Consider the following 15,151-nt stretch of genomic DNA (forward strand, 5'->3'; position numbering starts at 1 on the left):
TTGGCAGGTATTGAATAACATGGATAAATGTACAGTTGGCCTGTATTGAATAGAAAGGATAAACGTACAGTTGGCCTGTATTGAATAGCATGGATAAATGTACAGTTGGCCTGTATTGAAAAGAAAGGATAAACGTACAGTTGGCAGGTATTGAATAGGATGGATAAATGTACAGTTGGCCTGTATTGAATAACATGGATAAATGTACAGTTGGCAGGTATTGGATAGGATGGATAAATGTACAGTTGGCAGGTATTGAATAGGATGGATAAATGTACAGTTGGCAGGTATTGAATACGATGGATAAACGTACAGTTGGCCTGTATTGAATAACATGGATAAATGTACAGTTGGCAGGTATTGAATAGGATCGATAAATGTACAGTTGGCAGGTATTGAATACGATGGATAAACGTACAGTTGGCAGGTATTGAATAGGATGGATAAACGCACAGTTGGCCTGTGGCGCACACGTCTTTGGAGTTCCTCTGTGCGGCCACTCCATTCTCTGTCACCTCTCCTATGGACACGTCTCCCTTTTTCTCTCCTTCCCTCTTTCCCCCCCTCTCCCCCTCACTTTCTATCTCTCTCTCTCTGTTCTCAGGAGATGCAAGTGACAGAGCTGAGTGCGATCAGACAGACATTACAAGCTGATCTGGAGACATCCATCCATCGTATCGTTGATCTGCAAGCCGCCCTGGAGGAGTTGGAGTCTAGTGACGAAAGTGATGATGAGAGGTATGAGTGTGTTACTGTGTTTGATGTGTAAGAGAGGTATGAGTGTGTTACTGTGTTTGATGTATAAGAGAGGTATGAGTGTGTTACTGTGTTTGACGTGTAAGAGAGGTATGAGTGTGTTACTGTGTTTGACGTGTAAGAGTGATATGAGTGTGTTACTGTGTTTGACGTGTAAGAGAGGTATGAGTGTGTTACTGTGTTTGATGTGTAAGAGAGGTATGAGTGTGTTACTGTGTTTGACGTGTAAGAGAGGTATGAGTGTGTTACTGTGTTTGATGTGTAAGAGAGGTATGAGTGTGTTACTGTGTTTGACGTGTAAGAGAGGTATGAGTGTGTTACTGTGTTTGACGTGTAAGAGAGGTATGAGTGTGTTACTGTGTTTGACGTGTAAGAGAGGTATGAGTGTGTTACTGTGTTTGATGTGTAAGAGAGGTATGAGTGTGTTAGTGTGTTTGATGTGTAAGAGAGGTATGAGTGTGTTACTGTGTTTGACGTGTAAGAGAGGTATGAGTGTGTTACTGTGTTTGACGTGTAAGAGAGGTATGAGTGTGTTACTGTGTTTGAAATGTAAGAGTGATATGAGTGTGTTACTGTGTTTGAAATGTAAGAGTGATATGAGTGTGTTACTGTGTTTGATGTGTAAGAGAGGTATGAGTGTGTTACTGTGTTTGACGTGTAGGAGAGGTATGAGTGTGTTACTGTGTTTGAAATGTAAGAGTGATATGAGTGTGTTACTGTGTTTGATGTGTAGGAGAGGTATGAGTGTGTTACTGTATTTGACGTGTAAGAGAGGTATGAGTGTGTGTGTTACTGTGTTTGATGTGTAAGAGAGGTATGAGTGTGTTACTGTGTTTGATGTGTAAGAGAGGTATGAGTGTGTTACTGTGTTTGATGTATAAGAGAGGTATGAGTGTGTTACTGTGTTTGATGTGTAGGAGAGGTATGAGTGTGTTACTGTATTTGACGTGTAAGAGAGGTATGAGTGTGTGTGTTACTGTGTTTGATGTGTAAGAGAGGTATGAGTGTGTTACTGTGTTTGATGTATAAGAGAGGTATGAGTGTGTTACTGTGTTTGATGTGTGAGAGTGGTATGGGGAGGGTTAAATCAATGGGATGACAGGCACAGTTGTGTCCAGAAGGAAGTTACATCATCACTGCTCTGAACCCACACCCCTGACCTTTCACCCTTCTTCCTGATTCCAGTGTTGCGACGGCTGTGGAATCCTTTGCTAAGAAGAGAGACCTGTAAGAACCCTGGGTCCCAGCATGTGTGCGTGCGTGCAGATGTCTATCCACGCGCGTGTGTGTTTGCGTACTCTGTACTCTGGCCTGCGTTGGCTTGAATCTAGAGTGCTGAGTCTTGGGCTGTTTCAGTTATTAGACCAGTCTGATATCTGATATATACAGTGCCTTGCGAAAGTATTCGGCCCCCTTGAACTTTTCGACCTTTTTCCACATTTCAGGCTTCAAACATAAAGATATAAAACTGTAATTTTTTTGTGAAGAATCAACAACAAGTGGGACACAATCATGAAGTGGAACGAAATTTATTGGATATTTCAAACATTTTTAACAAATAAAAAACTGAAAAATTGGGCGTGCTAAATTATTCAGCCCCTTTACTTTCAGTGCAGCAAACTCTCTCCAGAAGTTCAGTGAGGATCTCTGAATGATCCAATGTTGACCTAAATGACTAATGATGATAAATAGAATCCACCTGTGTGTAATCAAGTCTCCGTATAAATGCACCTGCTCTGTGATAGTCTCAGAGATCCGTTTAAAGCGCAGAGAGCATCATGAAGAACAAGGAGCACACCAGGCAGGTCCGAGATACTGTTGTGGAGAAGTTTAAAGCCGGATTTAGATACAAAAAGATTTCCCAAGCTTTAAACATCCCAAGGAGCACTGTGCAAGCGATAATATTGAAATGGAAGGAGTATCAGACCACTGCAAATCTACGAAGACCCGGCCGTCCCTCTAAACTTTCAGCTCATACAAGGAGAAGACTGATCAGAGATGCAGCCAAGAGGCCCATGATCACTCTGGATGAACTGCAGAGATCTACAGCTGAGGTGGGACTCTGTCCATAGGACAACGATCAGTCGTATACTGCACAAATCTGGCCTTTATGGAAGAGTGGCAAGAAGAAAGCCATTTCTTAAAGATATCCATAAAAAGTGTCGTTTAAAGTTTGCCACTGGCCACCTGGGAGACACACCAAACATGTGGAAGAAGGTGCTCTAGTCAGATGAAACCAAAATCGAACTTTTTGGCAACAATGCAAAACGTTATGTTTGGCGTAAAAGCAACACAGCTCATCACCCTGAACACACCATCCCCACTGTCAAACATGGTGGTGGCAGCATCATGGTTTGGGCCTGCTTTTCTTTAGCAGGGGCAGGGAAGATGGTTAAAATTGATGGGAAGATGGATGGAGCCAAATACAGGACCATTCTGGAAGAAAACCTGATGGAGTCTGCAAAAGACCTGAGACTGGGACGGAGATTTGTCTTCCAACAAGACAATGATCCAAAACATAAAGCAAAATCTACAATGGAATGGTTCACAAATAAACATATCCAGGTGTTAGAATGGCCAAGTCAAAGTCCAGACCTGAATCCAATCGAGAATCTGTGGAAAGAACTGAAAACTGCTGTTCACAAACGCTCTCCATCCAACCTCACTGAGCTCGAGCTGTTTTGCAAGGAGGAATGGGCAAAAATTTCAGTCTCTCGATGTGCAAAACTGATAGAGACATACCCCAAGCGACTTACAGCTGTAATCGCAGCAAAAGGTGGCGCTACAAAGTATTAACTTAAGGGGGCTGAATAATTTTGCACGCCCAATTTTTCAGTTTTTTATTTGTTAAAAAAGTTTGAAATATCCAATACATTTCGTTCCACTTCATGATTGTGTCCCACTTGTTGTTGATTCTTCACAAAAAATTACAGTTTTATATCTTTATGTTTGAAGCCTGAAATGTGGCAAAAGGTCGAAAAGTTCAAGGGGGCCGAATACTTTCGCAAGGCACTGTATATGGTCTCTGGGCTGTTGATGATGTGAACAGACAGACAGTGCATGGCTAAATGCCTGAGCTGTAGTCTGACAGCTACTGTCTACAGACACCCAGTAGCTCCATCTCCCTGTAGGTGGACAAGGTTGAGAGCCACAGAGCTGGAGCAAAGAGACACCTACACAGACACACAGCCCTATGTAAGAGCCACACACACACACGTACACAGACACACAGCCCTTTGTAAGAGACACAATAATCTTTTCTCTGTTCTGAGAGTTCACCAGCTGTGATATTCTTGTGTCTTCCATAAGGCATGGAGTCCCATGCATTGCAGTACAGAAGCCAGTTCTTCTCTCTCTCTCTCTCTCTCTCATTGTATCAATCCCTCTCTCAATCTTTCCTGCTCTATCACTTCTTCCTCCCTCTTTCTCTCTCTGTTCTCTTAAACTTCTATTCCCTGACCAATTACTTTTTCCTTCTTGCTCCCTCCATCTTCCTCTCTCTGATGTCAGATGGGAGAGGTTATAGTTAGTTTGTTTATATACAGTACCAGTATGTGACCTGAGTGTGAATGTCTGATACCTCTGACTGTGTCTCCAATATGATCTGCCACCACCTGCAGTCACACAGCAGGAGAGAGAGGACACAGGGACAGGAAATGTCCTCTGAGGACACTGTGGCTGAACTGCTGTGAGCTGGCCATGGCTTAGAAGTGTTGCATCTCTGGCTGTGTGGAGTCATGTGTGTTCTGTCTCTTGGTATTGTGTTTGTGTGATCTCTGTCGCTCAGTGACACTGTGTGTGTTCCCGCTCTTCCTCAGCGACAGTGTGTCTAGTGTTGGTTCTCAATCTCTGGGCACAGAGGATGTTGGAGAGGGCATCCGTCATTGGCTGGGCGTTCCCCGAGGGGGGGCCAGGCGGGGCTCTCCCTATGGCAGCAGTACCATCAGCAACCAGTCGGGTCGCCAGTCTGTCACCGACACCATGAGCACTTACAGCTTCCGGTGAGTTGTCAGTTCAGTTTGATTCAGAACAGTTCAACTTCAGTAGGTCAATTCAATAGCAACTGCATAGATACTAAGACCTATCAAGCGTTCAATCAGATCAAGCGTTAACCGGCGATAGCCGAGACCCTCATAGCTGATGTTTTGGCGGTGTCAGAGGTGTAACTGCGTTGGTGGTGTCAAATCGGTGAGCAGCTGCTCTTGATCATTGTCAAAAAGCAACGTCCGTCCCACTCATGTTAGAAGTTCAGAAAGAGAAAGTGTAGGTTATACAGAAATAATGACCATGAAACTAAATAATGAGGACTTCCATCATCTTAATTGAGGTGTAGATTACATCTCACATTCCAGTGTTAGAACTTGTAAATAAGGCTGCATGAGATTTCTGTTAATGCGACTTCGTGCAGTCATTGGCAATGTCCACTTTAGGTATAATGCCAGGAGCCGCTTGTGGATTTCACAGCTCTAACGCAGTTTCACATCCGACACCGCCAAAACAACCACTATGTGGATGTTGGCTAGAGCACATCTGATTCAATAGAGCCCTAAAACTGTTTTATATTTCCAATATTTGATTATCCTTTCTCTCCCTCTCACCCAGCTCCTGTGTGGACCCAGATGAGAATGGTTTAGAACCAGGGGGTGTGGTTGGTAATGGGGGTAGTTCACATCTTGGTCGGGCCTCCTCCTCCTCTGCCCTCTCCGAGCTGTTAGAGGGGCTTCGTAAGCGGCGAGGGGGAGCAGAGTCCGGGGAGGGGGATGGCAGTACTATTTCTCTCCCTATCTACCAGACCACTGGGGCCTCAACCCTCCGCCGCAGAGCCTCAGCCCTCTCCCTGGGCCCCGAAGACCTCCAGGAGCCCCGCAGCATCCTCAAACCTCCCTCCCCACTGCTGCCCCGCGCCGCCAGCCTGCGCAACATAGGCGAACCCCAGGCGTCATCTGCAGTTTCCAGGGACTCCGGAGCCAAACGCTACAACTCCTCCGATTCTCTCTCCTCCCTCCCCTCTCTCCCCCTCCTCTCCTCCCTCACTTCCCCCACTGCCCCCCGCCGTCGCCCCCCCACTATCTCCATCCCAGAGGAAGACGGTGAAGAACCAATTAGATCCCTGCGCTCACCCCAGCGCTCCCCCCAGCCAATGAGACGTAGGCTGCTGGAGAGCGTCGTCAGCGAGGGCGGTGGGGAGGGCTGTCTGGGGTCGGAACCCATGGTGTTCCAGAACCGCCGCCTCATAAACGATGGTAACCGTGACGACGCGGCCTCTGACATTCTGCCGGCCATCCGAAGGGCCCAGTCCACCAGCAGCCTGGCCAGTTCAGTCAGAGGGGGTCGGAGGGCACTCAGCGTCCACTTTGGGGAGCTGCCCCCCTCCACACGCAGCAGGAAGGGCTCCGACTCCAGCTCCACCAGCTCAGGGTCTGGGGGGAGCTCCCAGGGAGGAGGGGTCAGGCGTAGTGGAGGTGGGGGGCCGCAGGGAGAAAGGCTGGATGCGGAGGGCAGCGAGGGGGGAGACGTTGCTTCTGTCATGAAGAAATACCTGAGGAAGAGTGAGGACATGAGGAAGAGTGAGGGCATGAGGAAGAGTGAGGTTGACTAAAAGGAGAGACTGAGGTGAGATGTAGCATAGAGAGAGACACACACACTAAGGCAGTCAAGACTACAACATCTGATGCATGCTAATGCCTTCCTCTCTTCTACTCTGTCCTCTCCCCAGCCTGCATGTGTGTGTGTGAGAAAGAATAAACTGAAGCAACTCCCAGAGACCCCTATGCAAGCTGCAAGGAGCCACACTCAAGCCAAAGAAGATATCTACAAACTCGTGTCAAAAAATCTATGAAGATAGTTACACACTTAAGGTAAAGATGCGCTGAAGATATAAACACATTGAAGCCAAAGAGTCAATTAAGACACACATGCTTGTGTATGGATTGTGCTGTTCATGGAAAAATGTGAGCCCACTGAAGATAAAATATCAGTTAGATTAGAAGCACTGTTTGTACACTAATAAAAATATTCAAATGAAAATGCTTGTGAAACTGTTCTTCCACCAGCTATACACACCCGACTAGAGAAGACAGTTGCTGTTCAGAATGTTTGATAGGGAAATCCTGTTTTAGATTTAACACTGGGGTCTTCTTTGTTTGTCACTAGTTCTAAGGCAGGGGACAACTGGTCCTAGAGTGTCACAGGGTTTATTCCCTAGAATCAGATCACCAGCCTGTGATGTCTCACCTGTCCTCCAGTGCAGTCAGTTCGCTAGAATAAATAAAACGCTGCTTAATGGTTGTGTTATAGGCATGAGGTAGAGGTCAAGGGAAGCATAGAGTCCAGATGTTGATTTGGGACCGGGGTGTCAGACTGCAGTGATGTCTCACTTGTGTCCTCCAACTCAGCCATAACCTTGCTGAGAACTTTACAGTCCAGATGGGTATTAAGGCAGCGGCCAGTGGAATTGTTGACACTAGAGGTGGGGGTCAAGGGATTGATTTGGGATGGTGTCAGTGTGCTGTGTCCCCTGCAGACCCATCTGTTCACAGGAACTTTACAGAATACTACAGTTCAACATCAGTTACGAGGTAGGGACCAAGGTAATTATAGTGGTTGATTTGGGACTAGGCATCAGTCCTGTGTCCCCTCTCGGTCCTCAGTTACATTTCAGATAATTTGTCAGGCCACTAAGTGCTAGTGGTTGATTTGGGAGGTGTCCGTCTACAGTAGATGTCCTCCGGTACCATCTGTTCCTCTGTATCTTAAGCCCAGCTGGAGTTTACGCCCCCAATCAGGGCTACAGTTCAGCTGTAGTTGAACCAGATTATACAGTCTAAAATGAACCCATGTAATCTGCATAAAGCAGAGCACAGCCAGGGTGAACTAGACTTCATGCAATACCATCCTAGATATCAACCAAACAATATAGTTTGTAGATGGTGAGGAACCAATTCCATTCATACTGAACAAAAATCAAACGCAACAATTTTATATTTGGCTGAGTTACACGTCATAATGTACGGGTGGCAGGTAGCCTAGTGGTTAGAGCATTGGACTAGTAACCAGAAGGCTGCAAGATCGAATCCCTGAGCTGATAAGGTAGAAATCTGTCGTTCTGCCCCTGAACAAGGCAGTTAACCCACTTTTCCTGATTTTAAATAAATTCTTAATTTCCCAATCTATTGATTTCACATGACTGGGCAGGGGTGCAGCCATGGTTGGGCATAGGCCCACCCACTGGTGAGCCAGGCCCTGCCAATCAGAATTTGTTGTTTTGACCACCCACAGAAAGGCCTTTATTACAGAAAGAAATCCTCAGCACCCTCCCACAGTTGAAGGTCCTGGGCTGGTGTGGTTACATGTTGTCTGCGGTTGGACATCCTGGCCGAGATAGTCAGCACCAAGTAAAAACAGAAAATGAACGTTAACAGGTCAAGGAATCAGCCTCAGATTAAACAATCAGGACAATTTCTTCCAGTTAAAAACTATTTAAGGCTTTCCAAGCCAATGGCACAGAGTACATAAGCCTTATTACCAATTTTAGTTCAGACATTTGGAACAGTTAGCAGGGTGAAGTCCTGTGAACTAAGAGTACCAACCACATTAACAGCTCTGGACATTCCTGCAGTCAGTGTGTCAATTGAACACTCCCTCAACTTGGGGATCTTGTGCTGGTGACAAAAGACCACGTCTCCTGTGTAATGATCATGCCATTTAATCAGCTTCTTGATATGCCACACCTGTCAGGTGGATGATTATCTTGTAAAGGAGAAATGCTCACTGACATGGACAAACAAATTTGTACACAGAATAAGCTTTGTGCGTATGTAACATTTCTGGATTATTTTTTATTTCAGCTCATGAAACAAAAAACCCCTTAACTTATCATTTATATTTTGTTCAGTGTAGTTTAATGTACACTGATTAGTACCACAAGGACAAAACTATTTCCTTTAAATGATTTACAAAGCACTGACATGTACAGGATAAACAGCCTTAGATTACATAGTTTGATCCATGCAAGAATCAACAGGTAGATAGAAACCCAACAGTTGATTGACAGAACCTTTGGCCAAACAGAACTGTAACAGGCCCTTTAGCAAGCACCTGAAACACATTAAATGGTTTAGTCATTCAGTACAGACAATCTGCAAATTCAGCGGTCATGTCACACTAGACCCTTCAGGTGCCAAGGGGTTCTTAGTCCCTTTCCCCTAATGGTTTAGTAATGGAGGTTAACTCCAAGTCAGCGTTAAAGACTTCATATGCCATTTAACTGACACTTCATCCAACGCGACCTAGTCATGCACATGACAAACGACCCCAGGAATGGCTATGCGCTTACAAAAGATAGTGATTACTCAGGGCTTAGCATTACTCCCCTGAGGTAGTCACTTACCCTGGATCACTTTCCCCTGCCTCTTCCTCTACCCTTTCCCTGAAACACAGAAAGCCATTTTAAACCAGACCAGCAATGATTCCAACAGGAGGCCAGGAGATTGTGCTGCGTCCCAAATGGCACAACATGGGGAACAATTTGGGACAAAGCCAGAGCCTCATGGACCAGGAAAGTAAATCAGGGTATAATATTTAAGGCAGAGTAAATAAAGAACCTTTTTAGGAGGGTTGTTCTCATCATCTGATGCAGGTCTGGAAGGAGAGAGGATGAGTTGGTGGTAAGTGAACAGCAACAATTATATTTCAGTAAATCACATGGATTTTAAAAAGCATTAGGTAATATCACTTACTCATCTGCTTCCTCTGGCTTCTTTCTCTGGAAGAGAGGAAGAACATTAGCCTGGTCCCAGATCTGTGTGCTTTACCAATACCATCTCATTGTTAAGCAAAGTTTGGATTTGACAACTGACAAGGAGTAAGAATAACTTGTATATAGATTAGAGCAAACTAGGGTCCGTGTGAGGTTGGATGTGTGGATTTCATAGTTGTCCATATGCATGTTGAAAATGTGAAAACTGAACTAGAAAATCATTCAAAAATAAACATGTTGGAGTTTAATATAAAACAGGTCCCTACTTTCCCTGCAACATTTGCATTCTTGGCAGTTTCTTTCTTAGCAGGCTTCACAGGAGACTCAATATCTTCCTCCTCCTCCTCTTCCTCCATCTCCTCATCACCACTATCCATTCCTGAGAAGTCATCCTCCACTGAGAAGCAACAGGAGTTAAATGAGTGTCACATTAGAAAGGCCTGTAGTTTATGGATGTCCAACCTTTTACATTATGCAATATTCTGCTCCAACACATCCAATTCCACTGACCAGCTGCTCCTCAGGACTTTGATTAGCTGAATGACATTACAGTAAGGCTAGGGCCACTTGTTTTATTTACAGTTAACCACCATCATCCCTGCTCCCTAAACCCCTACTTACAGGCCACGTGTTCCCCACAGATGTAGACCGGTCCAGCGCCACTCTTCAGCTGGAAGGTTACAGGAGGGTGCAGGTCTATCCCAGACAGATTCACCTGGAGAGATCAATTCACAGAATCAGGACAATCAGTGCTGCTATTCAAACTGACAGAACCGGGCACCCAGCTAGGATAGGCCTATAACCACTGGTGTTTACTCCCCTAGGCCCATTCCTCAACATTAGATGATTTGGGTTAACCTTCATTAGCCAGGTAGGTCTAGGTCATTGGGAAGACTACTTCAAACCAGCCTGGTTGGCCAAGACCTACATGAGTTCAGTTCTGATAACTGGTCACAGGATTTACTAGCAACATTGAGTCGCCACATGTCCTGTACAACAACTGCAATACTTCCACAGGGCGCTGAAATACACACTTTAAATACACAGAATACAACCAAACATTATCATTTGTGTTCCTCAACTCAACGCAGATGTGCCAATGTATTCGGTCAGGGCTATCCAGGATCCAGCAGCTGTACAGGACAAACTTAGATACCAGTAATTGTTTTTAATTTACATTTTACCAGAATCAACTAATGGCGACTCCGTTGCTAGCAAATCCCACAACAATTTATCAAAACTCACCTCTGCATCGATAGAGAACGCCAAGTAGTCAGGATGCCACATGAAAACAAATTGGGACAACTTGCCGTGGGCATGCCGTTGGCGTGCAGGGTCGCCATGGGTATGCCTTTGCCATTATCTGGTTCTCCGGTAATCAACGCCACGATGTTGAACTCTTCTTTGGCACCTGCGCCCAGACACATCTGCCAGGGACAAGTCAGGCACTTGAAAACGCACTACTGAAGTTACTAAAATTGCGTTCCAGGTTGTTTTAAGGCAATCATGTTACTCAAATTAACACTTCAAATGTCATCACGTGATCGTAATATTCTGACCTGGGCAGTACAGTTGCAATAAAGATGACCCATCAGTCCACTTTGGTTGTAAAATAGCTAACATTCTCCAAGGGGAGTACAATGACTTACAGTTCTCAGTGCGAGTTGATGTTGGTGGTTTGTGTCATCTGTTTTGAATGTTTCCTCTTTCTTTGACTCGCTGAGTTCACAACCTACAAAACACAGAATAAAGATATGCCTACAGATTTAGTCCAGCGGTTGTGGAATCTACCTTTTTTGGGCACTATGGGAACAGTTTCTAGCCAAACATAACCTACCCCACAGTGTTGACAGTGGCTTTTCCGGTTTGTTCATGTTTCACAAATTTGAGATCAGGTTCTGGGAAAAACACAAGGGACGTATCAGCACATTGAATGTGCAACTATTGGAGTAAATGGAAGGAAAAGTAGCTATATTTTAGTGTTTCAGGCCTATATTATCAAAACAAAGGAATCTCGGCATCAAAGGCTAGATTTGTTAAAATGCTTACTGAAGGACTGGAACTTCAGACTGGTCCTGGATAGATGGAGAAAGTTAAAAAAAAACTGAACTCACACAACTGGACTATAAAGAAGATGGAAAGACAGGTGATGCCAATTTAGCGGCCAGCGCTGCATCTGATTGGTTCGTTAATGAAGGGCGTGACCCATTCCAGAGCAGAGGTACTGATTGGAGAGGAGTTCATGCCACTCAGGTTTCAGGTTTTTGGATGGAAAACTCTGGTGAGTAGTAGGATAGGAGTTGTGAGTGACTGTGTGTAGGCTACTGTATAATGTAGGCTTATACAGAAGTAGTGAGTGACTGTGTAGTGTACTATGTAGGCTTAGTAAGTGTGGTGTAGGGATGAGTTTTAACGATGATGTTGTTGACAACATAGAATGCAAGCAGTTTGTGGTTGTGTGAGAGCCTCAGTTCTTATATTCTCTTTCTCGCTCTTTGTGTGTGTGTTCTGCAGACGGCTGTGTGATGTATATTTAATGCAACCCTGTGGGCTCGGATCACTGCAGTCGGTGGAGAACAGAGTGGAGAGAACATGAACCGAGCGTGCGACCGCCACAAACCCCTAGGGGGAACACACACTCTCATTTGTGAGAGTAGGGGTGTCCTCACTTAAAACAAATCTTGTTCGACCAATCGATTGCCCAACATTTTAAAACTTGTATTTTTCCATATATCAGGGGCACAACTTTGGTTTTAGAAGTGGGGGGACATACATTATTAGAATTTTTTATTCTCCAGTCAGATAAACACTCCAAACAGCCTACCCAACCTCTCGGAGGCGTCCGCATGGTCCTAAAACACACCGTTGCCTCGTTTTGTTTGACATTCCAATTATAAAACTGGGGGTGACAAATATGCAATTTCAGAATGTGGGGACGATATGATATATAGACACACCCTATGCATTTTACTAAAATAAACTATATATACATTGAGCTTGTCTTTAAGCTCACTGTTTGATTAAATAAGTCACAAATGACTCAAGAGGGAGCCAGAGATCAAGATAACCAGAAGAAAATAAACTTAACCTGTCCTGACCATCCTTCTCCCGCTCCTACTGGCTTTCGCAGATTCTGCCGTTACTCTCCTGAAGTTTCCGGTAATAGGCTACATGAGGAGTCTGCAAACTTTCTCATGTGGAATGCCATTTCTACCAATCTGCGTGCCAGTTATGGTTTTCACATTTTCATGGAACAGTTTCTTTTAATTTATTGTCATGTGGTTAATCAAAATTCTTTCCCAATCTACATGAACATTATACAAACCTAAAAAGTTACTTCTATTGCTATCGCCAACTATGTAAAAATAGCCTAGATAAAGCCAACAAATAAAAACATTGCAGCCTAAAGGTAGAAAATATTGTGATAAAAATAAATATCCTATAAATCACATTGGCTAGGCATGGCCTGTCTGCAATGAACTTGAAACATTGTATCAACTATTAACTTGGGTCTGGCCTGAAGCTTTTTGCAACATTGTATGAAACATTCTGGGCCCTAGGAATTCCCAGCACCAGTGATCTCAGGACAGAGACAGCTGGAGGCTATTTGCACAAGGGATAAGAATCAGGTCATTTTATGACGTATTTTATGATGTTTCCACTGGATCAGAGCATTACCTTTTTCCCTTTCGCGCTGAGTGATTATCGAAAGGGAGAGAGCTGGAAAGATTTTTCAAATACATTGAGGAATTATTGTCATTCTCAATGGATGTAAAAATAGACTTTGAAGGCTTGCTGTTTGAGGTCTACAAGTGGTGCATTAAGCCAATCAGAAATACTACTAGATCCCCAAATGGGAACATTTATAGGGCTACATTTGCGAGTAGGCCAGGTAGCCTATTGGCCTACTTCTGTGCGTAATCAGGTGCACGTCCTTACTCAACATTGACAGGAGCGCTCCAAACAAAAGACAATGACTAAATTGACAAAACTCTTAAATGGAATGAAATAAACCAAAACTTGTTTCTCACAAGTGTAACATAGAATGTGCACTCTGCAAACAATGTGTCCACTCACTCCAACAATGACAACAGTAAAAGACTGGAATAATAATATATTGAATACATTAACAGAGATTACCATAACCAAACAAACATTGTAGATGATAAATGATGGGAATTAACGGTAGCTGTACTACTGGTGATATATGTACAGTAATGGGGAATTGATAGACAATCAAATACAAAGAATTCACACAATGAAGTTATGAAACAATGGAGGGACTGGTGGGACAGAGCGCATTCTGGAGAGAGATGTGCATTGTGCAGCCACACTCCCCTTCTTATTGGACTGTGCCATCCCAGAGGCCTCCGCAATGGATTAGTTTACTGAGATGGGCGCGAATAAGACCAGTTTCTCATGTGCCATCAAAAACCAGATGTATTTGCTTCTGCTCGACAAAGAAAAATCTTGGTCGACCAACAGCCTATCGACGAAACAATCAACCAGTCGAATAATTGTGGTCAGCCCTAAGAAAAACCACTTGCTCCCATAAAGAGTACCATTTTGGCTTTGGGGAAGAGAGCAGAGTGGAAAACGATGGAAGGATGAGCGATGCATCTATATAATGAAAGAGAGAAAGGGTTGGCCATTGAAAATAAGTGTATTTGATAAAAACTTCAACAACAATGTAGCACAACAACCATGTTCCAGGCTTAATGAAACACAGGCCTACATAACAGCTGAACATTTTACATGACAGATGAGTACAATATCTCTTCCCTTGATTACAATGCTGGCTCATACACTGACTATACAAAAGTATGCTCTTTCCATGACAGACTGACCAGGTGAAAGCTATGATCACTTATTGATGTCACTTGTTAAATCCACTTCAATCAGTGTAGATGAAGGGGCGGAGACAGATTAAAGAAGGATTTCTAAGCTTTGAGATAACTGAGACATGGATTGTGAATGTGTTCCATTCACAGGGTGAAAGGGCAAGACAAAAATGTAAGTGCCTTTGAACGGGGTATGGTAGTAGGTGGTAGGTGCACCAGTTTGTGTCAAGAACTGCAACGCTGCTGGGTTTTTCACACTCAACATTTTCCCGTGTGTATCAAGAATGGTCACCCACCCAAAGGACATCCAGTCAACTTGACACAACTGTGGGAAGCGTTTGAGTCAACATGGGCCAGCATCCCTGTGGAATGCTTTCCACACCTGTAGAGTCCATGCCTCTAACGAATTGAGGCTGTTCTAAGAGCAAATTTACTCAGTGTATTTCTCCCATACTATTCAGACAAAAATACAGTCCTTCAGTAATTAGCCATCCAATCTGATTTGAAATAAAATATACATTTCAGGATGATGTGGAAGGTTTCAGATGATTATGGAGCTGATTGTGTCCCTGATGACTGGTTGCTTGACCGTTGAATTTGACATTTTAATGACAGCAATGTATTGACTGACAACTAATGAAATTGGTGAGTGTGAGAGGCTGAGGCTGAAATCACTGTAATGTTAATGTGACATACAGAGCCATAGAATTAAGGTAGACTTAATAAAATTACCTGTCCACAGATTTGTGTGTGTTGGTACACCAATGGAAATGACAATTTCTGCATGTGTAGAACA

At 44.0% G+C, this 15,151-nt stretch overlaps 2 protein-coding genes across 5 annotated transcripts in view; one reads left to right on the forward strand and one right to left on the reverse strand.

The window, feature by feature from the left end:
• myo18b (myosin XVIIIB) overlaps positions 1-6,783 on the forward strand; it is a 60,860-nt gene extending 54,077 nt beyond the window's left edge. For 2 of the 3 annotated variants that reach the window (XM_082955676.1, XM_082955681.1), the window contains 5 exons: positions 605-738; positions 1,942-1,983; positions 4,575-4,757; positions 5,359-6,369; positions 6,473-6,783. In XM_082955676.1, the coding sequence (XP_082811802.1) occupies positions 605-738; positions 1,942-1,983; positions 4,575-4,757; positions 5,359-6,355 (1,356 nt within the window). In that variant the 3' untranslated portion in view covers positions 6,356-6,369; positions 6,473-6,783. The remainder of the gene's footprint in view (positions 1-604; positions 739-1,941; positions 1,984-4,574; positions 4,758-5,358; positions 6,370-6,472) is intronic. The other variant, XM_082955679.1, reaches the window with a different exon arrangement.
• A 2,013-nt stretch (positions 6,784-8,796) lies between these two features.
• npm2b (nucleophosmin/nucleoplasmin, 2b) lies at positions 8,797-11,619 on the reverse strand. Of its 2 annotated transcripts, XM_014183831.3 has the most exons (10): positions 11,564-11,619; positions 11,352-11,412; positions 11,164-11,246; positions 10,825-10,941; positions 10,136-10,229; positions 9,781-9,911; positions 9,495-9,520; positions 9,360-9,396; positions 9,146-9,184; positions 8,797-8,853 (listed from the first exon to the last, which is right to left on the reverse strand). In XM_014183831.3, exons 2-9 carry the CDS (start codon positions 11,386-11,388, stop codon positions 9,152-9,154), a joined length of 558 nt encoding a protein of 185 aa, XP_014039306.1. In that variant the 5' UTR covers positions 11,389-11,412; positions 11,564-11,619; the 3' UTR covers positions 8,797-8,853; positions 9,146-9,151. The 2 variants fall into 2 exon arrangements, with proteins under 2 accessions (XP_014039306.1, XP_014039304.1); XM_014183829.3 differs by lacking the exon at positions 8,797-8,853 and having other exon boundaries at positions 9,073-9,184.
• Between the last annotated feature and the right edge of the window lie 3,532 nt (positions 11,620-15,151).

Source organism: Salmo salar, chromosome 01 (genome assembly GCF_965601325.2).
Source record: "Salmo salar chromosome 01, fSalSal1, whole genome shotgun sequence".
Lineage (NCBI taxonomy): Eukaryota > Metazoa > Chordata > Actinopteri > Salmoniformes > Salmonidae > Salmo > Salmo salar.

What these genes read in the sequence shown, in the direction of transcription:
- npm2b (XM_014183831.3), bottom strand. Translation starts at nt 11,388, where the DNA reads ATGAACAAACCGGAAAAGCCACTGTCAACACTGTGGG. An exon ending in GCCACTGTCAACACTGTGGG is followed by an intron (nt 11,247 to 11,351) that starts GTAGGTTATGTT and finishes TGTGTTTTGTAG; the next exon opens with GTTGTGAACTCAGCGAGTCA. An exon ending in AAGCCAGAGGAAGCAGATGA is followed by an intron (nt 9,397 to 9,494) that starts GTAAGTGATATT and finishes CTCTCCTTCCAG; the next exon opens with ACCTGCATCAGATGATGAGA.